We start from the raw sequence: 27,840 nt of genomic DNA on the forward strand, positions 1-27,840 counted from the left end.
GATGTGCTCCACATACACGGATACTCACCAATGCACTGCGTAAACCTAAATCCCTTCATTCGGTTTCCACGCAGAAAATATTTATTCTTGTGCTGTGATCACAAATTATACAGTACTGTCCAAAAGTCTTGAGTCATTATTCTTTATATTTTTCTAAGAAATTAGAAATAGGTGCAGCAAACATACAGGGAAATACGGTATATCAGAAAAACAGAGTTTGTACAATGGTCATGAGATTGAAAGTCAATATATGTTATGGCCACCTATATTCTTCAACACAGCCTGAATTATCTTAGGCAAGCTTTCCTGTAATTTCTGTAGGTCCTCAGGGACAGTCTTCCAGGCTTCCTGAAGGACAAAGATCTTCTTTGGATATTGGCTGCCTTTTTGTTTGCCTGTTTCCTCAAAATATTGAAGGACTCACTGCACACCATACTGAGACATGCCAAGTCTTAGGCTAATAGCTTTTTGGGAATTACCTTGTTAGTGCAGAAATAGTATTTTATGCTTGTCAAACTGTGTTATCTTTGGCATTTTTCATAGATTTGGCTTTTTAAAAAAAAAAGGAACAAATGATGTGCCTTTGTGACAGTCTGGTAGTAAGAAAAATATGTTACAATTCCATTTTAAATGGAAGAACACCAACTGTCTGCCACCTACAATCCAGTTTTGAGATCCCTTCTCTTAAGGGAGAACTCCCACTATGGCTTAAATACCTGGGATTCTCCACCATTTGGTCTTAGAAGTTAAAAAGCTTCTCAGATGAGAGGTGAAACGTCTTCAAGCAACTTAAAGAAGTCCAGTTGCGTTTGTTTCCAAGCTCCTTAGACTACAGTATTCATGCTTTTCTTTACAATATGCCACTTAAACATCTAGGCAGATTTCAAAATAATATAAAAAAATTAAATGCTACTAGGAAGGCAACTACATTCACAAAATATTACATCTGAATAAAAATCTAATCTAATATAATCTAATAAAAACAAAACATGTTCAAAACTGTGTAGGTGTAAAACACTTAAGTATTAAACTACAAAACTAAATATTAAGTACCAAAGTACATTCCTGTATATGTTTCAGTTTTCTGTACTGTCAATAAATGTTGATAAATACACACATTGAGAGATCACAGGCACAAAATTACTTCTTTGCAAACTTGTTACATTTATTAGCACTTAAAAAATAAATACACTAAAAAAAGATCAGCTATCATTTTTTTCGGTGGCGTACTCTTTGTTTTGGGGAAAGAAGATTTACACTCCCGATATCTATGTCAGCATGGGGATACAAATACCCACGTTTTAGCCCTCCTCTTTTCTTCCACCTTTCTGCCTCTCTGCTCTTCCTGCTCTTTTTGCCACCTGTCTCATCCCTCCTTTTCTTCTGTGGAGGTGCTGTGGACTGCTTTTGCCTGTCATCGGGCTGACTAAAGGGGACTCTGGGATAGGCTTCGTCATCAGAGCTACAGCGGGACTTCATCAGTAGTCCTCCTTCCCGCCTGGCCTGAGCTTCCCTCCTCAGACGCTTCACCTCTCGTCTCTCCTTGCGCCTCTCTTGCCACGTCTTCCTCCTGCCAGCTCGGGTGTGCAACTCCTTCTTTGTCTTTGTCCACCCCTGGACTGATCGATTCTCCTCGCTGCTCGCCCCTGTTTTTTCAGACAGGTCTGAGAAAACATGTGCAGGCTCTGAAAACACAGAAAAGACGTCCTTGACAAGTCCGATCCTGTTTTAACTGAATAACAGATGATTAAAAGCAGCTGTTGAACTAATAAATCTTTTAGTTTATTTCCTGATCAAACGCGGTGTGAAAAGAACGCTTTATCAACCAACTCTGCAGTTCTTCATGTTTTTCAGCTCATTGTGTTAGTTTTATGTTTTAATTCACTTAATTCACAGTGCTGGTTTCAGTCATTAAAAGGCAGCACTGATAAACCTACCAATCCCACCCAAGCAGTAATTGGTACATTTAAATAGTGAAGGGGCATATTTTGTTGCAGAGCTGTTAGAGATCAAGAAAATGTTTCCAATAACTAAAACTTCAGACCCAGAGTTACACCAATCCAAAGAAAGCACCTTCACAGAATTCCTGGTCAATCTATTCTCACCAAAAAGAAGCACCCTGGTGCATTTTGAAAGTGTTCCCTCACCATTCAAAAGAGCCAGGAAAGAGCATAAATGCCCAATAACATCATTTGTCTTTTGATAAATAGTTTCATTTGAAATGTTTTTCTGGGCAGGATGTGATCTGTTTGCATTTTGTATCACACTTCTGATTAAATACCTAAAGCCTTGTATCATTATCATGATTCTGCAATGCTTCTTGGGCAAGGTGAATAACAGTCTGGGTAGAATCACAAAAAAACAAAAAAAAAACTAAGTATAATTAAAGCAATCCCAAAGCAGAAAAATTGCTGGCATTTCTAATTCAAAACCAACAAACATTTAGGTCCACACATCTCTAGACAATGACATTTTTTAATCATTTTTCCTCTGTACACCATCACTATGGATTTAAATCAAACAACTGAGGTATGACTGAAGTGCAGACTTTCAGCTTTAATTCAAGGGATTTAATTAAAGTATTGTCTGAACTGTTTAGGAATTACAGCTATTTTTATACATAGCCCTCCATTTTCAGAGGTATTTTCAGAAGTAATTGGACAACTGACCTGTGAATGCTTTGTGCTACCATGATACATCGAATATTCCTGTAAAGCTCGCCTTTTCTTATTCAAACCCGTTTTAATTTAGTCTCAAGCACAAATGGGAACACAGTTACAATCATTTAAAAAGTGCCTGTAAATAGGGCCGCTACCAGGTCGAAGGTAAATAAAACAGGTTAATCAGATAAATGATCTCCAGTTGACATCATTTGTATCTCGTGGTGATTCACTAGAAATCTCAATATGAGACCCAACGAGATGGGTCTCTGAACAAGTGAAGGAGGCCATCGTTAGACTGAAAAATCAAAATAAACCTATCAGAGAGATTGCAAGCACTTAAGAAGTGACCAAAATCTTTAAAGAATCTGGTCCATTCCTAAAAAGAATGAATGCACTGGCCAGCAAAATGCATGATGACAGAATTATTTCCATGGTTAAGAAAAACTCCTTCACAACATCTGACAATGTGAACAACACTCTCAAAGAGGTAGGCGTATCATTATTAAAGTCTACAATCAAGAGATGCCTTTATTAATGGAAATGCATAGGGCTCACAACAATGCGCAAACCACTGGTTACACTCAGGAACAGTAAAATCAGATTAGACCTTGTCAGAAAACATCTAAAACAGCCTGCACAGCTCTGAAACAAAATCTTTGGACCAACAAAACCATGATGAACTTGAACCAGAGTGATGGGAAGACAAAAGTATGGGGAAGGAGAGAAACAGCTCATGATCCAAAGCATACCACATCACACAACACATATCTTCCTAACATGGTGGAGGCAATGTGACAGCATGTGTACATATGACTGCCAGTGGAACCAGATCACTGGTGTTTATTGATGAGCTGACTGCTAATAGAAGCAGCGGGATGAATTCTTAAATGTAAAGGACTCAACTCTCTGCTCAGATTCAAACAAATGCTGCATAACTGATTAGACAGTGCTTCACAGTACAAATAGATAATGACCCAAATCGTACTACAAAAAAACAAAAAAAACAAAAGTGTTTCTGAAGGCAAAGAAATGGGATATTCTTCAATGGCCAAGTCAGTCACCTGATCTCAGCCCGACAGAGCATGCTTTTCAGTTACTGAAGCTAAAATAAAAGCACAGCCTGAACTGACAGCAGCTGCAGTAAAGGTGTTGCAGAGCATCTCAAGGGAGGAAATACAGCATTTGGTGATGTCGGTGGGTAGTAGAATTCAGCAAGTCATTGAATGCAAAGGATTTCACTGTATTTAAAATATTTAAAGTTAGTGCATCCAATTACTTTTGATCCCTGGAAAATTGGGCGCTATGTATACAAATACATGTAATTCCTAAGCAGTTATAAAACCAAAGTCTGCACTTCAACACATAATGATCTGATTGTTCGATTAAAAGTCAACTTGGGGGATGTACAGAAAACTTATGGACTTGACTGTATATATAAATGAACAACCCATTTCAGGAGATAATTTTGGTTATAATTCACGCTCAGTGTTCAGTTTACATCTGCTGTTTTAGAACTAACAGCTAGCTCCAATAAACTCACATGTACAGCCCAAACAAAGATACACCGATTGTAAAATAATAATGTAAAAACTCTGATATCAGCTTCATCACCTTTAACTCTTTCCTCTAGCCTGGTCCGAAGTTGGAGAATGTCTTCCATGGTGTCATATTGGTAAACATAAGGCAATGATGGAAAAGTGCCCGTAACCATCCTCCTTTTAGTGCACTCCTGATACAGAAGACAGACAGTGATACAGATGAGACAAAAGAAGAAAAAATGAGTTGAAGGATGGATACAGGACAGTGGAAAATGGATGCAACTGAGACTTAAATCGAGAGAGAATTTAACTAAGTTTGATTCAACACAAAAAAACGAACAGGGGGAGAAAAAAATTTGGTGTAGCGAGGTGAAGCGAAAAAACTAAACAAAAAAAGAGTAGCAAGTTTAGGAAAAAGACAAGTGAGAGACCAAGCAGATTAGGCGGTAGACAAAGGCAGACAAATATCTAGTGAAAGTAAGATGAGGATTAAATGTATTTATCACTTACATAACCATAATGTCCTCTTTTAGAGCAGTTATAACAATGAATGCGGCACTTCCTGTGATGGAATTTGTGGCTTGCCTGTGGCCTGAGGGGAACCTCTACCCTAATCTGGAAGAGAAAGGTCAAATGAAGGACATTTCTACAGCGATAACAGACATCCACTGATGTCTTGGCTATTTTAGCAGTACACACCTATCAACAGGCTCCTGATAATGGGTGTATTCTGGTCTGATTCCCAGCAGGTGGGATCTTCATTGCATTTGATTCCCCTGATCTCTTTCCCCCCATTTTCCATCTATTTTTTACTGTGACTGTCTATGAAAAGGCAGCGAATACAGCTTTCAAAATTGCCTAATTAAAATGGTCTCCTGTCACCTAGTACCTAGATCAATTCTATTGCTTACTTTAGAGAAAAATCATTAAGAACTCCAATTAGGTTTACACATTGAGCCAGAAAGGCTTGTTATTATGCATTTTGCTGAGTAAAGAAGATTAGATTTAAAAAAAAAAGAGAGCAGATAAAGAGCAGTCAAAACTCACTGTCAAGTGGTATTGTCTCCACGTATCGGGGCAGGCCTGAGGAAAATCCAGAAAACAGAGAAGAAATGTTTTCTTCAAGCAACAACGAGGAAGACAAAGAACTGTTTGCAAGAAAAAAAACAACACTTCATAAATTGAGCCCACACATTCATGAGGTTACAGAATCTGTCAACAAACACCTGTCAAATGTTTTCAACGCTTCCTTCGGCACAATAACACACTCTGCAACACCAACACTCAAAGGGGCCAGACCTGCGAACTCACCTCAGAAAGGTGCCCTGTCATCCCGCAGCGCAGGCAGTGCTGGTTCCATACTGGAGGTAGATCACATGGCTTGAGCCCGTGTGAAGGTAGTCCACATCTACCACAGGGGCGACTTGGACATTTCCTTTGGATGTGACCTTGGATCCCACAAAGGACACATATAGGATATTTCTGCCAACACAAAGACAAAAAAACAACAAAAAAAAAGATTTTTTAAATGGTCCTGTCGAGGAACCTCTGCAGGTGTCCATGGAAACAGCACTGATGAGTGAGTTCATTTACCTTGTGGAAGGAGCAGCTTTTGGCAAGGTGTCCTGTCCTGTTGCATGCACGACACATCAGGGAACAACCAGGCGAGAAATAACGGCTGGTCAGAGACTGATCCGCGCCACTCTAGATAAGATGATCCAGGAATAATCCAAGACAACACAGAGATTTTTAAAATTAGGTTAAACCATAATTTTGTCTCCACACTGCAAAATTAAAGGTACAGAAGCAATTTGTTGAAGTTATTTGACAGAAAAAAGAATGCTGTACTCATGAATATACATTGATTAGAGTGCAATTACATCTTCAAACACACCAATGCCTTCCAAAACACTTAAATCTCTTTTTCATTATGTCTTTCTTCTCCATCACTGCTCTCCCTCTGTTCCACCTGATCCTCTTACTCCTCACCTCAAACCTCCTTTCTTGACTTGAAATCAGAGCTCTAACACACAAAAGCATGCATAAAATGCTTATTTATTCCCAATGTTGTCGCAATTGCTCCAGTCCAACAATTTTAGATCAATGTCAAAGAATGTTTCACTAACACTGGCTAATTGCAGCTAACAGAGGTTAACAAAGGCTAATAGCAGCTAATAGAAGCTAACAGGAGCACTTACATAGAGAAAAGTTCAGCATCTTCAAAAGCTCACCTCAGTGTTGCTGTCATTGGGCAGAAGTGAGCTTCACTGACTCATTGACTCATATTGGAGTCATTTCACAACATTTTACAGACTCCCCCAGATTAAATTAAAGTGGACACCCGGCATATTGACAGCTGAGGTAAACAGCAGACTGACAGGCTACACTCACTGCAGATGAGCTGCAGTGAGTGTAGTGAGTTGTTTGTCCTACAGCGGCTACTGTAGCTAGTATTATGCACTTGAGCTAAGAGAAGTAAGAAAGCAGAATTCAGTTGACTTCAATCTGAAATCTACTGACTTCTACAAGTGAGATTTTACGCACTGTACCTTTAAACTACAGATAATAACTTTTCTTAAACAGTTTCACAGATACATATTTTCCTAAATGAAATAAGTCGTCCTATAGTATTCATGAAAGTTGATAAAAATCAAAAGTTACCTTGTCTTTCACAGATACAGCCCAGCTTTCTTTTACTGATTTCGGCACGTTCCCCTTCAAATCTGTGTTGGAGAGAAAGACCAGGGGGAACATTAATAAATACAACTAAATATTGTGTGCAATAAAATATCCAAATTTAAGCTGATCTCAGCATAGTTACTGAACAGAAACATAAGCACCTAAAAAAAGGGAATAAAAAGAAAAATAGGGTTTTTCAAAGCTTGGTAATCTTTTCTAAGCATTCAGTCTCGATAAAGCAGGAGCTCTAAAAAATAATGAAGGGCACCTGACCTTTCTGAACTAACTATCACTTATGTGTAAAGAAAACCTAAAACTTTACTGCTCCAGTGGAGCCCCGAGCTGGTGGATCAAATCAAAGTGGTTGTTCTGTGCAGCTCCCTTGTGTGAATATGATAATCTTCATCCAAAGCACCAAGCTAAGCAAACTGTCTCTGTATACACTTTAAAATAAATTGCACTCCTACACATTTACAAAAATAACTGTGCACTCACTGGTCCATTTACTCTTTTTGGTTGAAATGCATTTACAGAGATGCGTTTTTAGTCATCTTTATTTTTCTTTATTTTTATCTCTATGCTGGAAGCTGGTACATCCACAAAAAAATAACTAAACTGTATCACCACAGCCCATTATAGAAAACATTACAGCTCATGGAAACATCAACAGTAGCATAATAAGTAACCAATAATTACGTAGCATCTGTTTGTTGTTTGCACTAGCTGCATTTCAAAGCTGTTTTCTCTCTAATTAAATAATTATTAAAGTACATGTATTAAAGTCTTTCTTTTGATCGCCCGCATCCAGTTTTTTTGTGAACCAATCCCCATACCAGTGAGCACAAGCATGTGGTGACAGTTTGTGATTTCTTGGGCTCCCATTTTTGTTATCACCCCTTATTTTTAATTTAAGTATTGATTACACATGTAATTAATTGTGCATGGTTCAAAGGCCTATTCATGCCACTAAATTTAGGTGATTGATGACTTTTGCAGATCAAAATGGCTAAATGTTTCCCTGGGGTGGATTACTTTACTTTGACCCTCATGTATAATATTCACTAGAATTTGTTTTTTTTCCAGTTACAGTACCCTTGGATGTGATTTGGTGTACATTTCTCCAATTGTTAAAACACAGGCACAAAAAACCTTCAGATATTTTGCCAGAAAACTCTGGAACAAATTACCTTTCAACATAAAAAAAAAAAAATCAAATCTAAGCAAATATCGAAATGCAAAATTGCTTTGTTAAACTAAACAAGGAGCATTTTAGAACAACAAGTTAGTACATAATTTTTACTGGATGTTTTTAGTTAACGCAATAATGTTTTTATATTTCTTGTAGTTTGCTTTATTTTGTTTGTTTGTTTGTGCTAGCATGGTTTCCGTCAGGTAACACTTCCAAAAGGTCCACTATGAGAATAAGTATGATTGATTTTAATGCTTCTATTCATTTACTTATTGCACGCATAGTATCGTGGGATTGTTTTGGTCTGTGGCATGTATTAGAATCAAATTAAATTGATCAATCAAATTAATACTGCACGGTCTCAGTAATCTTTTGGAATTACATTTAAATGTACATCAATTTTCAAATGAAGCTCCACATATATATCGATGATATACATTAACCAGACAAAACTTCAAAGGTGAAGCCATACAGTAGTATGTAATCTACATATAGTCACTGTGAATAACATCCATCCATCTAGATTAGCTGAGCTTTAACACACATTACAAATAGGTTGTGGAATAATCGTATTTACTTTTATTTGTTTTGTTATTGCAGATTTTGGTTGGATATCACTCCTGCACTTACTTCTGACTTTTTGCTTTCATATTTAAACTCTGCAAAATCTTCCTCTCGCGCTTGCATTAGGACTACGGAAATGAAATGACAGGAAACCATATTCTTAACCCAAAAGTTGACCAAGTCAAGTTTCACCTTCATCATCTAAATCCTCCCCAGAGCTGTTCCTGTAGCTCAGATTGAGCTGGATGCTTGAGTCCTCCACCTGTTCCTCTCCTTCCAGGATCATCCACTCCTCTATGGGCTGATCCTCGTCTTTATCGTCCTGTAGGTCATCACTAGAAGACAACTCCAGCTCAGCGTCCAGCAGAGCCCTTTTTCCTCCAGAGGAGAATGGAAAGACCAGGAGGAGCGGAGGGGAGCTTTCTCTGCTCTGCCGTGCAGCTTGTTTCCAGCTCATCGAATGTCTCATACTTCCTCCTTCGTCTTCTGAACTGCTGGACCCCTGAATAAAGACGTCTTCGGAGCCCTCCTGCCCATCATCAGCTTCATTTTCCTCAGTGTGCTCCATAATCAGACCTGACACAACCTGTAGCTGAACAGCGCCACTCACAGGCGACTGTCTTCACTGCTAGCAAACAGCGGTAACTGATGGATCTTTTACACGTTTTTATTAACGTCTTGGATCCGACCGAACTGAAACCGTTTTAGTTTAAACCGGGATAATTACCGCGCGGGTGTGCAAACATTAAAAAAAAACGTATTTTGTCGCGAGCTAAGTAGCACGGCAGTGCACGAGGTTAGCTAAAGTAGCAGCTAAACATTACCAAGTCAAATAACTTCAGTAAACATGATATCCGGCTACCTACACCTTTAACTCCCAATACTTCACTTTCAGGTTCATGGCGTAAAATTGTTGTTCCTTCAATACAGCGCAGAAAAAGCTTGTTTTTCTCCCATGCTTGTTTACTTGTGTGGAGCGGTTTACCCGGCGTACCCGGAAAATGTTGGACAACCAAAACTGAACCCAGCGTCCAAAGTCTGTCTAGGAGTTTCCAGGTATAGTCAGTGATAAACGAGGTCCACGTTTGTATGAAAACTACTTTCTGATTACCGTTGTTGGGTTTAATTGTTAGCGATTGAAGTTATACCATTTTATAATATGGACTTCAGTCTGCAGCGTAGCTACAGCTGTAGGATTAATTTTGTGAACTAAGAATAGATCATTTAACTAAGAAATGTAATCACATTAATATATTTTGAACTGAAATAGGACTATCAGTCTACATTCAGTCAAGCGTAATCCTAATTAGATGTTAACTATAAAGGTCTAGTGTTATATTACAATCAATGTAATAAATAAATAACTAAAAAAAAAAGAAGGAGTGCACCCTCTGTCAATTTAAAGGCTTTACATATCAAGACATAATAAAAGACTCAAGAAGTTTATTGTCATTTCGTATGATGTTACCCAGCCTGAAACGAAATACGGTTTCTCACCAGCCTCTACAGTGCAATAAGCAATACAGTTTAAACAGAATAAACACAGATTAAAAAGAATAAGTTTAAAAAGAGCAGTAAAAAGGCAGTAATGAATTGCAACAATAATTATGGATAATAAATAGCATAAAATCTAAGTTCTAAAACAAACTCAAGTGACATTCGTTCGGGTGGATAGCAGCAGTTCTTTCACTGAAGGGGATGATTAAATTAGGTAGTGTAAGTATCTGATGAGTGTATTGTATGTGTGTACGTGTGTGTGCGTGTGTGTGTAGACAGGGGCAACACAGTCCGCTTGTAGATCTTACAGTGTAGCTGTGTGAATGGCTGTGTGGGTGGGGAGGGGGCACAGTCCATTTATCAGAAGGCTTATCAGGTCTTAAGATAAAATATAATACAATGAGATGAGTAACATGTAACTTATTACGCTGCCATTATTTATTTTATTTTATTTTTATTTTTTTAACTAAACCAAGAATTGTGTGAAAAACTAAGAACGCCACATGATTCAGAAATCTCTCACATGGTTGTGGAGGAATTTTGACCCACCATTTGCAATATTTACAATATTCCTTCAGTTCATTTGAGGGTTGCACGTTTTCAGCTATGCACAGCTCTTAAGGTCCCACCACAGGATTTCAATCAGGTGTATGTCTGGACTTTAACTGTGCCATCGCAACACCTTAATTCAGAGGGGGGGTCTCTGTCATCCTGCCATGCTCTACAAATTTTGTCAGTCTTGCAATTATCTTACATCACTGCACATAGCAGAGAACAATAAACAATCAAAATTTAACCTAAATGTTGCGCTGAAAAAGTATACCAGCTGCAGCTCCCCTGCTTCCCACAGCCTTGCCTTGATGCTTTTCTTCAAAAAGTGCTCAGATCCTGTGGCTGCAAAAAACAAAAAAACAAAAACAAAAAACAATTCATAACCCCTCCTCCACTGTGCTTGACAGTTGGTATGAGGTGTTTGTGCTGCTGTGTTTGGTTTTCGTCAAATGTGGCTCTGTACATTATAGCCAAACATCTCCACTGTGGTCTTATCTGTCCAAAGGACATTAAACCAGCAAACCAGAACTTCTGCTTTTATAGAGGTTTCTCACACTTGCTGATGATCAGTTTGCATCTGGCTGCTTCTTACCATCTTAATTCTGATGGAAGTAGTTGGAGTGCACACGATAATCTATTATAAAAAATACTAAATTTGTGATGTTCTTACACATAAAAATGATTTGATGTGCACACCGAAAATAAGTTATATGCACCTGATGATTTACTATAATATTATTGTAATAGACAGATGTCAGCTACACAGCCTGCTTATTGCTCTTGCTTTAAACGTTAAAACTGATTTATCATAAGCACAAATCATCTGCTGTTCAGGCTATCCATTGTGTGGATAATCACATCTTTCATATGCAGCAAATGGTGTCTGTACGTGAAAGAAGCCAGGTGTAGATTTTGTTTTTGTAAATATTAATTATCTCAGGATATTTCTATGATAAATAACTTTAAAAGCACATTGACTGTGGGGACTTAAGGGGCTCCGCCTTGGGGACTCTGATTCACCACTTCTGTATTCCTAAAGTCCTGGTACAGCCCTGCTCACACGAGCTGCTGCACGTGCGTGTGCGTTCAAAGGGCTCCAGCAGCTTTCCAGCGCGCAGGTGCTGAAAGTATCAGAGAGGAGCCTCTGACCTGCCACCTCGCACCGCACACAACTTTAGTTTTTCAGTTTCCTGGTTGGTTTAAAATGTTGCAACTTCCACAATAACCGCACCCAGAAGCAGAAGTCCAACAGATCTCCAAGCATTTTCCACACTTAGACAAAAGTCTGTGATGGAAGTGCATTTTGGACAGGCTCCGCTCACCGTTACGCACAGTAAGTAGCCTAATGATGTTTCCTAATGAGGGACTTTGCCAGCACCGTAGCCCAGACTAAGTTATAGTGTTACCTCTTTAACTTTAAGTTGTAACAGACAGTCGGCGCACTGAGCGCATGAGTGGGTGGTCTAAAGTATAGCACAATTTAACTGATGCTCCTTCATCCGCTCCGGTGCTCAGGGCACGGTGGAGTCAATCAGCTTGGCGGTGTCTTCATTAACGGCCGCCCGTTACCTCACGTGGTGAGACAGCACATCGTGGAGCTCGCGCAGCAGGGCGTGCGTCCCTGTGAGATCTCTCGCCGCCTGCGCGTCAGTCACGGCTGCGTCAGCAAAATACTGGCCAGGTAAACGGAGTCTGTAATGTACGAAGGAGCATCGGGGCCTCATTAACAACAAATTATTGTTGTTATTGATATTGTTAATCACTGTGAGATTGAAATATGGAGATTAACGCCTTTTAGATAATGCTTTGTGTAGTGAAATCGTACTTCATAATTAGTTTTATTAACAAGGAAATTATGTCTTTTTTAGCTCATGAACGCAGTTTGCTGATACGTGATGAGCATAAGGGCGCTGAAGAGCTGAAAGCTGCATTTGGTCAAAAAGAAAAAGCACGAGTTGGAAGAGTAAAATAAAACAGCTGGTAATGGAAAGGTGTAAGGATACCGATGGTTAGAGGGCATAGAGGGTGCATAGATGGTGTATGTTGTATCACAAGACACAAGAAGACAGCTGATCAAGTTGTTTTACTAACTCATCTACACAGCCTAGCAGCTGTGGCAGATGTTTGACTTGAAAAAACTGTTATCTCCACATTTCGACTTTATTATCAAAATGTTATCAAATTAAAATGATTTCGAGTTATTTCGAGTCACTATTTTTTTTTCTTAATGTGGCCCAAATACTCCGTCGTAGGGGTAATGAGTGGTATATTTGTTTTATTTAGTAGTGTATTAATTCACACATAAAGGTATTTTTAAATACATTTTAGCGTTAGTGATGTCTGCTGTTTTACCACTTTTCCAAAAGCAAAGTGTATCATTTGAATATGAAAACCACATATTTTAAACATTTTTTTAGCTTATTTGTAAAACTCATTATTTTTTTTGAATCTATTGCATCTTTGTGATGCTGTGATATTTTGTTGTTTGTTTTTTTTTAGCTTTAAGCTTGACTTTAAAACTTCTTGGTTTTTCTCACTTCATTACAGCTTGAGGTTTTTATGGAAAATGTAAAAAAAATATATTACAATAGCTGATAATGTACTTAAAGGTGAAAATCCTTGGAAGGTGACTTTTTGATGTGGTTGTTATACAGCATTGCTTTCAGGTAAAATGTTAGCCCAGCTGATAGATATCGACATTGTTTGTTCAGGTACAATGAGACAGGAAGCATCAGACCCGGACTGATCGGGGGCTCTAAGCCCAAAGTGGCCACTCCCCGAGTTGTGCAAAAGATCCTCCAACTGAAACACCACAACCCCACCATGTTCGCCTGGGAGATCCGAGACAGGCTGCTGCTGGAGCAAGTGTGTGACCAGAACAGTGTGCCCAGCATCAGCTCCATCAACAGGTACAGTGTGTGAACTCACCTGTGTCTGACTACACAGATTTTAAAAGTGAAGAAAAACGTTGAGTGAGTTATTTCTGTCCTCACAGAATCATCAGGAAGAAAGTTCAGTCCGAATCTTGTGGAGCTGGTAAGACTGTTTCTTTTACCCTCTCGTGCTCTCACAAATGTTTAATGACACTAAACCTCTGCCTCTGCAGTGTCCTCAGCATCATCAGTTGCCATGGGAACAGCCTGTTCCTCCCCAACCAGCTTTTCCATCAGTGGGATTCTGGGAATCTCAAAATATAGCTGCAAGCTACCAGAAGGTAATGTAATCTGTGAGCATGATCTGCAATTGTTCATGTTGAAAGTGTAGGCTCACAAGTATTCTATTAATTTCTATATTTTCACTTCTACTACCAATTTCTACACTCGATTGCTTTATCTGCTGTTACCAGCTCTCCATTTTTGTCAGACATTATTAAGGAGCGACTCCTGCAGCATCACATGTAAGTCCAGAGAACGGGAAATGGGTGGCTGCTCAGTGTCAATGGAGCAAAGATTTTGGGAGATGGTGTAGCGATTCAGTTGCTCATAGAGGTTGTGAGACACAAAATCTCAAAGGAACTTGAGCAGGGGATGCTCCAGGGATATGAATCTTAATGCTACAGAAAAGCTTCTGTTACAATCGTTCAGACAAAAGGTGAAAATAGCAACAGAAAGAAAGGAGAATTAATGACAGAAATGAGAGATGCTGCAGAGGTTGAAATAAACCCCAACACTGAAAAAGGTTGTAGGTTGTAATGCTGAATATCTGGACCCAGGAAGCTTTAGTTTAAATAGAAAATAATAGAATATAAGGTCAAGTCCAGGATACACCGTAGTTTGTCAACCATCATGGATGGGCAGGTAGTAAACAACCATGAACTTCAAGAGATAGAGCTCCAACTCTTCATACCAGTGCATTTGACTAAACAACCATGAGTTTTGTTTTTGTTAATTTTGAGAAAACCGGAAGATAATCAGATCCTGAGGTCACAGAAGCAGTTAGTGAGGGATTGAGGAGGATGTCTGGCAGACAGTTTGTGGTGATGTGGAACTGAGAGAAAGTTTAGGCTATGCTTGCATATTTTTTTTCTAAGTGCTGTTGAGCCCTGGGAAACACATTTGGTGACAGAGATTAGAAGAGAGGAGAAACTCTTAAACTGTTATTATTGTGTTTCATATTGAGTCATACAATCTTCTCATCTGATTGTAGTCATGTTGGTGTCACAAATCTAGAAAGGTTCATATCTGCTCATGAGCTGGTGCCTCTGGAGCTTGCAGAGGTGCACAAGATCCAACCCAGTGACACTAGCTGGATAACTGGTGAAGAATGTAAAGTTTCTCTTTTTAAGCAAATCTGCACATTGTTCAGATGTCTTTGAAAGTCCTATTTTTAATACCTTTCCAACAAGTTTTTTTTCTTGATGCACCTTTTTTAAAAATATATTTTGAAGTCATACCAAGAAAACATAATTTCTGCAAGAAAAGTCAAACACATTGTTTGAAATTGCATCCTTAAGATAGACAAACTTCACTGGCCATTTCTTTTTCTACTGTAAGAGCTCACACACATGGATGTATTTACAGAGCAGGCTCAGGGTTTAGAGCCTATTCTTCTCCACAGCTTGTGACCATATGGCAGACTGATGTGAAAAGCCAGCGGTCTTATGTTAATATTAGTCTGACTAAAACAACCTCCGCGGCAGGAGGTCCACCTCAGCTCCCCAGGCTTCTGTCCTCAAAGCCAGCAGGTTCTCTGCTCCTCGCTGCCTCCTCCTCACCTTGGCCTCTCATTACAGGCCCATACACCCTCACTTCTCCATCACTGCGAGCATTAGAAGGGGAGATTGCATGGACAAATATGCATAGTTACCCCTGGAAACGCAGGCATGCATGTGTTTCATCATTCGTCTAATTAGAACAAGTGAAGATAGAAATGGAGACAGGAAGGGAAATAAAAGTGAACCTGAGCTGAAGCTGTTTTGTTTTCCAGCAGGGGACATCTCCTGCAGTGTGTACCAAGACCAGCCGTGTTCATGTTATGACACCTGGGGACAGCCGGACCCCTGCATGATCTCTCTGTCCAGCTTGACCTCTTATACAAGCCTGCCAGCTAATCGTAATCCAGACATGATGGGTCAGTATTTACTGAATTATGATCACTTATCTCTCATATGAGGTCAGCTTTGATGTGTCTTTCTCTGTCTCATACGTCCTCTTGTTTAGGACCTTCGTGTCAGTGCAGCTGAATAAGGAGCCCTGAGAAGGAAAATATCACCGCTTTAGTGCCACAAACAGGATGACTGCAGAACTCGTTTAACTGTAATTATATTTATTACTATCACCGAGATAGAAATCTGGATCATAATCGAAAACGTGGAAATAAAACCAAGATAACAAGCCTCACCTTTCATGTTTTATTCACATTATTTGAAGCAAAGAACAGCCTAATAGAGCTTCATCAGTCCAACATATTATCCCCCATCCCTGTCGCCCCTGTGGCCACTTTCTCCTCTGTCAGTGGTATAGGGTTAGCATCATTAGGGGCCTCATGATGGAGAGCAGAGACTGCTTTCTCTCCTTTGTGTGCATCTCCCTGGCCTCCCCTCTAGGATGAGGGATTAAAGTAGAAGATGGGAGCTGCTAGAAGGAGCAGTGGGGTCAAAAAAAAGAAACACCGCTGAGAAAGAAATCTGCTCAGCAGTAGACATCAATCTGCATGAAGCATGTAGAGAATATTAACAGGATGACAAATGTGTTTTTGTTTTGGTTTTACTAAGTATATCTAGACATGTGCACAAATCCCTCATGCACCACAAAAAATTTATGAAGCACCATGGCAACATCTGTGTGCAAATAATTCAGCGTGTGACCACAATAAACCAAAGCTATCAAATCAGCTTCACCTTTAAACTTAGAAACCACAATTCTGTTTATAAAGCCCCAAATCATAACAACAATCACCTCAAGGTGCTTTATACTGTAAGGTGAAGACCCTACAATAATACAGAGAAACCCCAACAATCAAGCACTTGGTGACAGTGGGAAGGGAAAACTCCCTTTTACCAGGAGGAAACCTCTGGCAGAACAAGCTATGGGACGGGCAGCTATCTGCTGGGGGTAAAATAAATGTTCATGACAGAAAAATTGAATAAACCTTAAGATGGTCAATAAACAAGGGCTGGTTTAGCTTACTGGTGGAGCAGCTGCCCAATTTGTGACCTTTATTTGATATTTGACATGCAGCAAAGGCAAAAAAAACAAAAAAAAAAAACAAATAATCCTAAATGAAGGTCAATAAGCAAAAAAGTGGTCCTCTTCCTCAGATGGACGGGCATATAATAAGTGCTATAGATACAGATTAGACAGAAATACAGTACAAACTAAAAAATGACAAGAACATGGAATAAATTCCCAGATTTATTGGAATCGTTGGTGAAATATGCCCTCAATTGTTACACATGCTTAAAACTCAGTTGCATACCAGATTTTCAGATGTATCTTGGAACGCAGCTCTTCTTCTCCCTGTACTAGTCACAGGCTCATGCAATTTGTTGTCCACCAGTGTCACTGTGTTAAGCTGAATTAGCAAAAATATACCCTCATTTGGACCCGATATGTAGCGCATGTAAATCACCTCCCGGTACTTTAATCCAGATGTTTTAGTCATACCCTGACCTCAGTGCATTCTGGTGTTCCATATTTAAATCACTCAGGGAGGCTTTTAACACACCAGCTGAGCCCAGTCCTATGATTGCCATATTTAGTGTGAAACCTGGTCTAAAAACATCCATAATAGTCTTTCTTTTGATTGCCTGCTAGCCCATCATCCTGTTCTTTAAAACTGGAAAGATTACCTCCACCACCCCTTGCCAGGTGAATGAGGGACACCATGTTCCATTTGAAGTTAGAAAGGGTTAAATACAATACTGTTCAAAAGTCTTCAGTCACCATTCATTTATTTATATTTTGCTAGGAAAATGGAAAATGGGTGTCTTTTGTTCAGTTCTCTGTTGAGATAATCTCATTCTGCTTCACTAATGTTGAAGTCCGGGCACTGGGGAGGACAATCCATGACTGATCACGTTCTAGTGTGTGTGTGTGTTTTTTTTATCCAAGTATAATTCTACTGCACTGACAGTATGTTTGGGATTATTGCAATACTGAAAAAAGAAGCAGCTACCAATCAGATGCTTTTGAGATGGTATTGCATGGTGGATTTAAATTTGGTGGCACTTTTCTGCATTCATAATTCCATTAGCTGTGATAAAATCCCCTATTTGGCATAGCTCAACCTTTTTTCCCTGTTTCCCTTCTAGCTTCTTGACTGCCGCTCTTCCACTGAGACCATTTCTGATGAGGTTTCAATGAACAGCGAGAGAGAACAAATCGTGTATTTTTTGTGACAAACTGCTAATAAAAATAGGTAAAATTGGTTCTTTTCTAAGTCCTTGTGTAGACACAAGACTTTTTCATCCCTTGAGTTTGGTGTCTTTTTTATACTTGAATGATTGAAAATTCCTCTAAAAATGGAAGGACTGAAAATGAGCTTGCATCAGTAGAGGGCAGCACTTCTGTGAGTAGTTTGTCTTGTAAAGTGACTCTGTACCAAGGATGCATTAACGGAGCTAGTAATGCATCCACACCCACTTCTTATCATAACAGCACAGCTCCAGAAACACTTCAAGCTAAAACTCATTAAGGCAAATCACTCAGAAGAGCATTAACACTTGATGGGATTATGAGACAGTGGAACAAATGCAAAGGCAGACAACTCAAAGAAGACTCTTATTTTAGGGTTCTGATCGCTTTGTTATGATACAACAGCAGCCAGTGTCTTAATCAAGCCAGTTACTATAGTGACTGTAATCCAGTGTCACTAATTCCAGATGTGTCTCAAGAGATTTTACAGTCTGTACAGGTTCTTTAACCCGTTTGGATCAGGAAAAAGGAATAACAAACCTTAGGAAGGCTTATAAACGTAATAGCTGAAAAGCTAATAATTCTATCTAACATCCTTGGCTTGTATTGGTTGAGCTTTATTAATGAATTTGTCAGTTTTATCTGCTCATCTTGGCTCAGGTCATATAATGGGTTTTTTTAAATACCTTTTTTTCTTTGCAATTACCAAATTTATCAAAAAGCCCTATTTAAACATTCCTGGCAGTGTGGCTAACAACTCTAAAGCAAAAATGCAGGAAGTGTCATGCAGACAGACACGTGCAAGTAATTCCTCTAAAACACAATATAGCTGAACAACTGCTCAAAGGTTTTAATGGCCGCCAATGTCACTGGCTGCTATCATACTGGTAAATGTCAGGGTAAAAGGTTAATATGCTGCTTGGCATCAGTTAAACATTAACCATGTTCACCACAGATTGAATGCACTTGGAAAACAATGATGCTTTGTTACCTCCCAAAATCCCAGACAATCTGAAGTAAGAGCCTTCTGCTGGTGTTATTAGCTGCACCTGAGAGTGTTACATGTAACCTTTATGTAACTGTTCATAAACTGTAACAAGTGCCGTAGACACACTTCTACTGAACTCATTAATACAGGCCATTTAGTGGTAACTGCTACCTTACTACTGCTGAGGATAATACGATGATGTCACTCCAGCTATAACTAATAATCTATATAAATGTATAGCTAACACTCTGTTATTTCTGTTATCTGCTACACAATATCGGAACTTTATTTATCTAGCTAGCATCACTGAATTTTAAGTAGTGATGTAGGTTTCAGCAATTTACTTTTTTTTTTTAAGTTTTCAGTCTAATTTTGCCCTCGTCCTTTACACCTTAAAATATATTGACACCATCTTATAGTCAAGTTTAAACCATTCATGTATGTATTTTGTGTATTGTATATTTTCAACTTTGTGATAAATCTGTCTTAGTACATGACGCCGTGTCAGCTCTCACACGACAAATCCTGCCGAATGTTTTTAAACAAGTGTTGCTTATCTTCTTTAATCGTGTGTTCAATCTAAATATTAAGCTGACTTGCAATATTAAGAGCTTGTGCATGCGTGTGTATGTGTGAATTCCTCAGAATCTGTTTGCAGTCCCTTTTACACTTGAATTAAATTCTAGGTAAGAATTTATTAGGTTTAAAGTTATGATAAATCTCCAAGAAATAAGTGTAGTTAACTGAAATAATCTTTGAACTGATGTGAACGTGGGTGTGTGTGTGTGCGCGCGCGCACGCGCATAATTTATTGTGGTGTAAAGCTTTTTAGGGATATGCTCAGGTCCAAAGTACAAAAGCACAAGTTAGTATGAGAGTTCTTATAACACCAGCTACTTCCTTCTTTATATATTTACTAACGTTTCCTCATTCTGAGGGAGAGGACAGTGCTGAGGCTGAAGGTGGGGGAAAGAAAGGCTGATCTTTGTACATTTATGGCCTCGTGATCAAAACTCTCATATTTTGGACGCCTAGTCTCAATTTATACCCGTTTTCAGAGCCTCATAAGGAAACAAAATCAGAATAAAGCGTTTCCAGGACTCAGCAGTTCGCCCTTGACTAGTGACTGCACTGTAAGACATAAGCTGAGCCAAACCAGGGCAGAAGAAGACGTTGACTTGAGAGACTACTGGACAATGTCAGTGCCCCCCAGAGTTGTCCACAAGAGGAGGGAGACGATCACAGCCCTGCCTCTCTACTACTCCGGACACCTGCTGAAGAAACACAGTAAAGACAAGGTAAGAACGAATGTGGGGAATAAACACGAGGAAATGTAAATAATTAAGAGAAAAACCAAACAAAAGCTGCAAAAGTCTATCAAAAGTAAGGACTCATAATGGAGAATTAGCTTTGTCTGCCTGTTACTAAATCACTTATACTGACTGACAGTATTTTAATGCTGTAGTTCAGAGAGTTGGGTCTTACTGCACTGCACTGTAATGTTGATTACTGAGTACAAGCTACATATTTGATTATTAATCCACTAGATTACATAAATTTGTGTAGCATAATCTGATTACTCTTGGACTACTTTAGAAAGTGGAGACAAAGCAAATTTTGTGTTACTCACCATCAAAAAACATAAAAATGTTTTATGTCTGTACTCTTCATGCAGTCATGACTTTCAGCAGACACACAGTGCTGTGGTACACATGAACTATGTAGGACACATTTTTATGAGTTTGTTTTATTGGTTATCGGAAAGGTTTTATAACTGTAAAACATTTTAATGGCATGAAAAATGTAGAGAAGCAATTTTTGATATTATTATTCAAATGTAATCTGGGCTGACTGTAGTTGTTTCAATCTGACGTAAACTGTTACTGCCTTATTGTGGAGAGGGGACTAAATTTAACCACCTTTTATCACCGGTGGGTGAGTAGCTCGGCTTTGACGGTGCATCATATTTTATAATGGTAATCCAACAATAAATATACAAGACATAGAGGTTTGTATGTAAATACCTCATCTGTAAATTATCTTACAGCCTTTAGATAAGTGTAAATACAATCATGTGACAAAGAGCATTTTTCGAAAAGCCACATCCTTATTGTTTCCACAGGAGTTAAGAGGGCAAGAGGCAGCCATGGGCTGTGAATCAAATGTACTTGATGAACTGATCATCAGCAAGACCTTTAGCAGTTTGCTAGTCTGGACCATTCAGGTGTGTTTTAAGACAATCTATCCAGGAGTCGACGTTTCATCAAGATCAGAAAAATTTCAATAGCAACCAAGAGCTACATTTCAGACTCTACAGGCCTCAGTTAGCGTGTTAAATGTTAAAGTTTACACCAGAACAGTTAGAAAAAGACTGAACAAGTAGTGCATTTTTAGAAGGGTTGCCAGCAGAAAGCCTCTGTTCTCACTAAACCAAACATGGCAGCACAGCTTTGATCTGCTAGGTTGCATCTGAACAAACCACGAGACTTCTGAAACATCGTCCTTTGGACAGATGAGACCAAAGTAGAAGTGTTTGGAGATAATGTACAGCAACACGTTTGGAAAAAGCAAACACAACATATCAGCACAAACACCTCATACCGATTGCAAACATGGCGGTACAGGTATCTGCAAAGTTCACAGGCCCTGTGAACTTTGCAGATACTGAGTTGACTGTGAATTTCTCTTAATACTAAATATACAAATGTGAGGCCATCTGTCTGACAGCTAAAACGTGGCAAAAGTGGGTCATGCAACTATACAATGGAGAGCACCAAATCTACTAAATAATGGCTGAAAAGAGAAAAGAATCAAGGTGCTGCAGTAGCTCAGTCAAAGTCCAGATAGCAACTAGATACCGAATCACGAAGTGTGCATAGTTTTCCACATGACTGCGTAGCTGAAAAACTGAAACAGGTCAAGTGTAAGTAGTTTAAGTGTGCATCTAAATGCCTGATGTGTTCATTAAATGACTTTCAGGATTTCAAGAAATACTATGGAGAGCTCCGTGGGTGTTCGCTGTTTCTGTACAAAGATGACACACAGGATACGGTAAGCAAACACCTATGTTTGTTCACATTGTGCGCTTGACTAATTACCTGAATCATCTTTTGAAAATATGTGGATTGTTTAATTCCAAGAATTAGGAAGTACCTTTGAGGGGCAATAAAGAAGTGCTGGGAGCACTGACCTGATTTTTTTCTCAGTATACAGAGAAGTTGGACCTGGACCAGCTGAAGTCGATGGAGTCAGACTCTCCATATCAGAAGAAGGAACCCACTGTGTTCACCCTCAGCCTCAGCACAGAGAAGGTGCAACTTAAGGTCTGTTGTGATAAAACTCACTTCAAATGATCCAATTACATCTAATATCTAATCTTATAATTAATCACTGGATGGATCAATACTATACATCGCTCCAGCTTTTTATCAACTGTGTGTGTGTGCGTGTAGATGGACAGTGCAGACATGGGAGAGGTGTGGAGGGGTTTCATCCTGACTGTGGTCAAGGTGAGCAAACACACACCGATCTAATTGATTCAGCACAATTATTTCCATTTATACAGGATATTACACACACACAGTGATGTAGACAGTGGTATTTAAATAGTGTTCACTTGGTACAAATAAAGTCTGAAGTCCTTCGCATCATTACTGCACAGCAGAAATCGAGACCCAGGCAACATTTTTCTGTTCAGTGATGATGACCCTCAGTTTCTTGTTTGTAGCTGAACGCCTGGTGTTGTCTTTTGTGATTGGATGTGTTGTGCATTCAAAGATGCTCTTCTGCCTTAGTTGTAATGAGCCGTCAGCTATATGGGAAAATCCCAAAAGATCAGCAGTTTCTGAAATAATCAGACCTGCTCATTAAGCACCAACAGCAAAGTCCGAGTCACTTAAATCCCCTTTTTTCCTTCTCAGTTTGAACTTCAGCAGGTTATCTTGACTGTGTCCACATGCCTAAAATGTGCTGAGTTGCTACCATTTGATTGGCTGATTAGATATTGGTGTAAATGAGCAAGGTGCCAGATAAAGTGGCCTTTGAATAAATGTTTATATATTTTTAAAATATATCAGGATATATTTTTGAACATGTTACAGATGATCTGAATGGTACTGAGGTCGAGCTCGTGTTTCCTTGCAGAAGGAGCTTCCCAGTAAGCTGCAGCTGATGCCTGGCCAGGTGTTACAGCTGAAGGAGGTTCTCGCTCAGGAAATAAAAAGAAAATCCCCATCGTCACGTCCACCGCTCCCACCTCGACCAGGTTTCCTCTCAGGCCCGCCATCCAAAGACAAATTGAGCTCTGAGATTGCTGAGTAAGCACTGTCTGCTGTTTGTGTAAACACTGATCATTTGTAGGTTCAGAAACTTCTCAGATAGACTTTAAAAAGTGCTTCAAAACAGTTAAAATACAATAAATAAAAGTGTGCCTCCTTTTTTTTCCTTTGAATCCTGTAGGTGTTTCTTTGATGTGACTCGAAAGGAAGCTGAGAAGATGCTAGAGGAAAACCCAGAGTGTGGAAGCATCATCCTTCGCCCGTCCACCATGCCCAACAACTACGCCTTGACCCTCAGACAAGTGTCATCCAGGTCTGCTAATCTATTCAAACCACTGATATACACCACTGAATGCAGAATACCTGCTTATAAATAACTATTGAATTTTAACCATTAATCTTTTTGTATTATAAATTTTCTCCTGTACTGACTGATTTCATCAGCACATCAGCTATAAATATCTTGTTTTATATCTCTTACAATAATATATATTACTGAGTTTTAGAACTATTTTAATATTGTTCCTGCTAATTTTGTAATGTGACGTGAGTTTGAGTGCTTTGAAAGGTGCCAACAAACAATTTATTCACCTTATTATTATTATTACTGGTAAATCTGACACGTGGACACAGAGAATCAAGTGTTCACCAGGAACTAACTGACGATAAAAACAGTATTAAGTGGGACAGACAGAAGGTGGAACATAATATGAACTTTGCTCAGTGAAAACACATTGAGCAAAAACACACTGTGAAGAATTTAACTGTAATATAATCATCACAACGTTTCTTCTGTTTCAGCGGGCCAGTAATGAAGAATTACAGAGTGACCCAAATAAACGCCGGATTTGTCATTGAACTGGAGACACCAGTAAGTCCTTACAGGCTCTGAATATATTTCAGCTATAGCATTTACACATAAACTTCCTTCAAAGCCACAGGAGCACAAATGATTCAAAGAAGAATCATGAGCGTGTAATGAGTGAAATTAGAGGTGGACAGATTGATCGTGTCGTTAACAATACTGGTTTCGGATCAATACCTTAGTAAGTTGTTAAGAGACATTTACCTGATGGCATTAACACATAATCCACATAATCAAAGCACAATGCCGAAACCCAGGATTGAATCAGGGACCTTCAGATCTTCAGTCTGACGCTCTCCCAGCTGAGCTATTTCGGCAACAAACAAGTTCAGCAGAAGGAGCTGTGTGTTCGCCTCACTTGAACAAACCTCAGGCTAGTTTTAAGTCATGATCCATGCCTAGAAACTCACAGGAAAAACAATTAAAATGGGATTAACTTCAGATGAAACCAGATTTTTTACTGGGGAAACCCACATACACAATTCTGTTTAGATTCATGGATGTAGAGAAGGTAGTTCACCTTTTTTAAAGATTGATTAATCAGTTAATCAAAGCACAATGCCGAAACCTGGGATTGAACTAGAGACCTTCAGATCTTCAGTTTGACGCTCTCCCAACTGAGCTATTTCGGCACTGGACTAGGGTCTTGATGCATGCTCAATCATCCAGGTAAGTAAATCTCCAAAAGTTGATTCTGTTCATCTGGACGTAGCGTTTTGTGGGAGAAACGTTTCGTCACTCATCCAGGTGACTTCTTCAGTCTCAGCTGACTGTAGGTTTCCCCAATCTTATAAACAGTACATTTGCATAATGACTGAAACCAGCCCACTGAAGGAACAATGGGCTGGGAGGTCAGTTCCTTAATCTTAATTATGCAAATTCCCATGACCATTGATCAACAACCACTGACCAAAACCCACTGATCAAAGACCACTGATCAATGGCCATGAGTACCATTCACAGAGAGTTGGGGAATGGCTGCAATCACAGCATTGTAAGATGGCGAAAGATGTATCCTTAGGCCCCCTCCTCAATTCAGAGATGGTCTTTCCCTTTTCACGTAAATGGCCTCCTTGACTCCGCCCTCAAACCAGCGTTCCTCCCTGTCCAGGATGTGTACATCCTCATCATTGAAAGAGTGTCCACTGGCCTGTAGGTGTAAATAGACTGCAGAGTCCTGGCCCGACGAGGTAGCTCTTCTGTGTTGTGCCATCCGCTTCGCCAGAGGTTGTTTGGTTTCCCTGATGTATAAGTCCTGGCAATCCTTCTGGCACTTAACAGCGTACACTATGTTACTCTGTTTGTGTCACTCTTTCACTGGGCTGGTTTCAGTCATTATGCAAATGTACTGTTTATAAGATTGGGGAAACCTGCAGTCAGCTGAGACTGAAGAAGTCACTTGGATGAGTGACGAAACGTTTCTCCCACAAAACGCTACGTCCAGATGAACAGAATCAACTTTTGGAGAGCACTGGAGTATCACCAAGCATCCAAGACTTGCACCAAAAAAGGCAAGTGATTCAGTAACTGACATCACCCAGGTGCTGCTGACCAACAGAGTGCCAGTGGAAACTGCACAACTGTTAGCACAAAGACAGAGGAAGAGGAAAAAGGGAAGGCATATGAGGAGGGAGCAGGAGAGAAGGAAAGGCAGGAGTGTACATATGTACAAATGCATTTCTCTTACTAAACCATTTACTGGTTAAATAAGGGGAAATAAACAGACTTTTCAACAGTATAAGATTAATTGCCAAGAACTATTGTTCCAATAAAGAAATTATTGATCAAACACGAATTTCCTTACTTTCTGTGCCAAGTAATTTTAACTGAGTAAATGGCTTGAATTTGGTAGTCATGTGGGAGAGCACCGGACTGAACATCTGCTAAGAGGGTAGTATGTCCTCTCAGGCTTTTTTTTAACATTTAACCTGTTTGGATACACGTCAGATTTAAAAGGCAGAGGTTGTGGTTCAGTTTTATGGTGTTATTAAGCCTTTATCATCCTTTCTCTGATTAAATGTATAATGCCAAAACCTAGGATTGAACCAGGAACCTTCAGATCTTCAGGCTGACGCTCTCCCAACTGAGCTATTTCGGCAATGTACGCATGGAGAATGAGAGAGAGCACTGTGACCCGTCACCTGACCAAAAACAGTCTATTTTCAAATAGTGCCACTTGGTCCAATCAGAGACATTATCAGATGTTGATCAAATGATGACCAAAAACTCATATATATATATAAAAGCAAAATGCACTTACAGAAAGGACACAGGATTAATAAATGCTGCAGAGAATCATTATGTAATTTACTGCACAGAGCAATAAAACTGCAGAGCTAATAAAGACCAAAGATCTGAGGGTCCTAGGTTCAAGTCCAGGTTTTGGCAATGTAGTACATTTCTGTGGAGCACAAAGTTCAGATTATTACCAGTTTGCAAGTCTCAGCAGAACAGTGAAGCTTTACAATGTTAAACAGGCCGCCTGTAATTATCGTTGTTTTATTACTATTTTATAAGCTGTAGAAGTGTCATAAAATCTGCTGTCTGTAATAGAGGAATGACAGATACTTCTGATAAATCAAAGGGGAGCATCATTAACCGAGTCTATCTTTTGCTTTTTTTCACACGTCCTCTGTAGGTGACCGTCAGCTCCCTGAAGGATGTTCTAAAATACTTCATTGAAAAAACAGAGTACCGGCTTTGTCCTTTCATTCCATCTCAGCCCTACGACACTTTGATTGGTGAGAGCACTGCTTTTAAAAATGGTTACAGTGAAGTGTGCAACTCCTAACCACAGATTGTGTTCAATAGAGGCGTCACCAGCTCCCAAGTGCCTCAACACAACCCCACGTGCACCTAAACCACTACCAAAGGCACAAGTGCCCCCTATGTTGCGGTCACGGACCAAAGAGGAGATTCTGCCAAACAAGCCTGATGAGGGAGAATATGTCATTCCTGATGATCCCAGTGACTCCAGCCTGAATCTAGGTGAGCAGAGTGAATGTTGATTTAAAAACAAAACAAACAAGCAAACGGGCAGAAGGTTAAATCAAGGCAAATGTAAGAGCAAGTCTAAATGACTTGAATGCTTTTGTCTAAACCAGCTCAGTTGGATGATGAGCTCAGGAGAGTGCTAAAACAACGGAGAGAAAACATCTATGTTTCGACTGATGAGAAAGTCTCCCCTTATGAAACAAAACTGAATGGAAAAACAACAATCTAACACGGCACGGTGGACGACCGAGAAACCGACAGCGTGAAGTAGGGACTGGTGTAGCCTGACAAGTATAACGTTAAACTTTTACCTACAGCTCAGAGATCACTATGTTCACGGTGAAAATGGCTAAATTCTGCTTTATTTAAACGAAATTTATTAATTTTTCTCCAAGATGGGAGAGTTTGGACCGTTGCTTAAATATTGTGACCAAATGAGCGGATGGTGCTAGATGATCAAAAGGATTTCTGTGTTTATTTCGGTGACCACTAATGTCTGCACCCGTCATTGCAATCCAGCTGAGGGGTGTCAATAAAAAAGCAGAACATTTCATCCCGTAGTCAGTCACAAAAACTTTGTAAAAGATTAAATGTTTGTTCAAATCTTTGTACCTGTGGGTGGATCCATATTGGAACTTTTACACTGAGGGTTCACCAACGTAATCAACCCACTCGGGAA

The 27,840-nt window shown here is 39.4% G+C and overlaps 3 protein-coding genes across 3 annotated transcripts; 2 read left to right on the top strand and 1 right to left on the bottom strand.

Moving 5' to 3' along the window:
- Positions 1–1,149: 1,149 nt before the first annotated feature.
- On the bottom strand, positions 1,150–9,618 carry LOC134636583 (zinc finger CCHC domain-containing protein 7-like). Its single transcript, XM_063486635.1, has 8 exons — positions 8,826–9,618; positions 6,863–6,924; positions 5,795–5,905; positions 5,513–5,683; positions 5,249–5,284; positions 4,712–4,816; positions 4,275–4,392; positions 1,150–1,685 (listed from the first exon to the last, which is right to left on the bottom strand). The coding sequence occupies exons 1-8, from the start codon at positions 9,199–9,201 to the stop codon at positions 1,210–1,212; spliced, it is 1,455 nt and encodes a 484-aa protein (XP_063342705.1). The 5' UTR covers positions 9,202–9,618; the 3' UTR covers positions 1,150–1,209.
- A 3,802-nt stretch (positions 9,619–13,420) lies between these two features.
- LOC134636590 (paired box protein Pax-5-like) lies at positions 13,421–15,928 on the top strand. The gene is made up of 5 exons (XM_063486648.1): positions 13,421–13,591; positions 13,678–13,718; positions 13,789–13,896; positions 15,612–15,752; positions 15,842–15,928. The coding sequence occupies exons 1-5, from the start codon at positions 13,506–13,508 to the stop codon at positions 15,862–15,864; spliced, it is 399 nt and encodes a 132-aa protein (XP_063342718.1). The 5' UTR covers positions 13,421–13,505; the 3' UTR covers positions 15,865–15,928.
- A 4,293-nt stretch (positions 15,929–20,221) lies between these two features.
- LOC134634147 (signal-transducing adaptor protein 1-like) lies at positions 20,222–27,390 on the top strand. The gene is made up of 10 exons (XM_063483213.1): positions 20,222–20,323; positions 22,005–22,076; positions 22,232–22,348; positions 22,478–22,534; positions 23,169–23,341; positions 23,484–23,615; positions 24,104–24,173; positions 26,806–26,908; positions 26,979–27,155; positions 27,272–27,390. The coding sequence occupies exons 1-10, from the start codon at positions 20,222–20,224 to the stop codon at positions 27,388–27,390; spliced, it is 1,122 nt and encodes a 373-aa protein (XP_063339283.1).
- The last annotated feature ends 450 nt before the right edge of the window (positions 27,391–27,840 follow it).

Source organism: Pelmatolapia mariae, linkage group LG2, assembly GCF_036321145.2.
Source record: "Pelmatolapia mariae isolate MD_Pm_ZW linkage group LG2, Pm_UMD_F_2, whole genome shotgun sequence".
Taxonomy (NCBI): domain Eukaryota; kingdom Metazoa; phylum Chordata; class Actinopteri; order Cichliformes; family Cichlidae; genus Pelmatolapia; species Pelmatolapia mariae.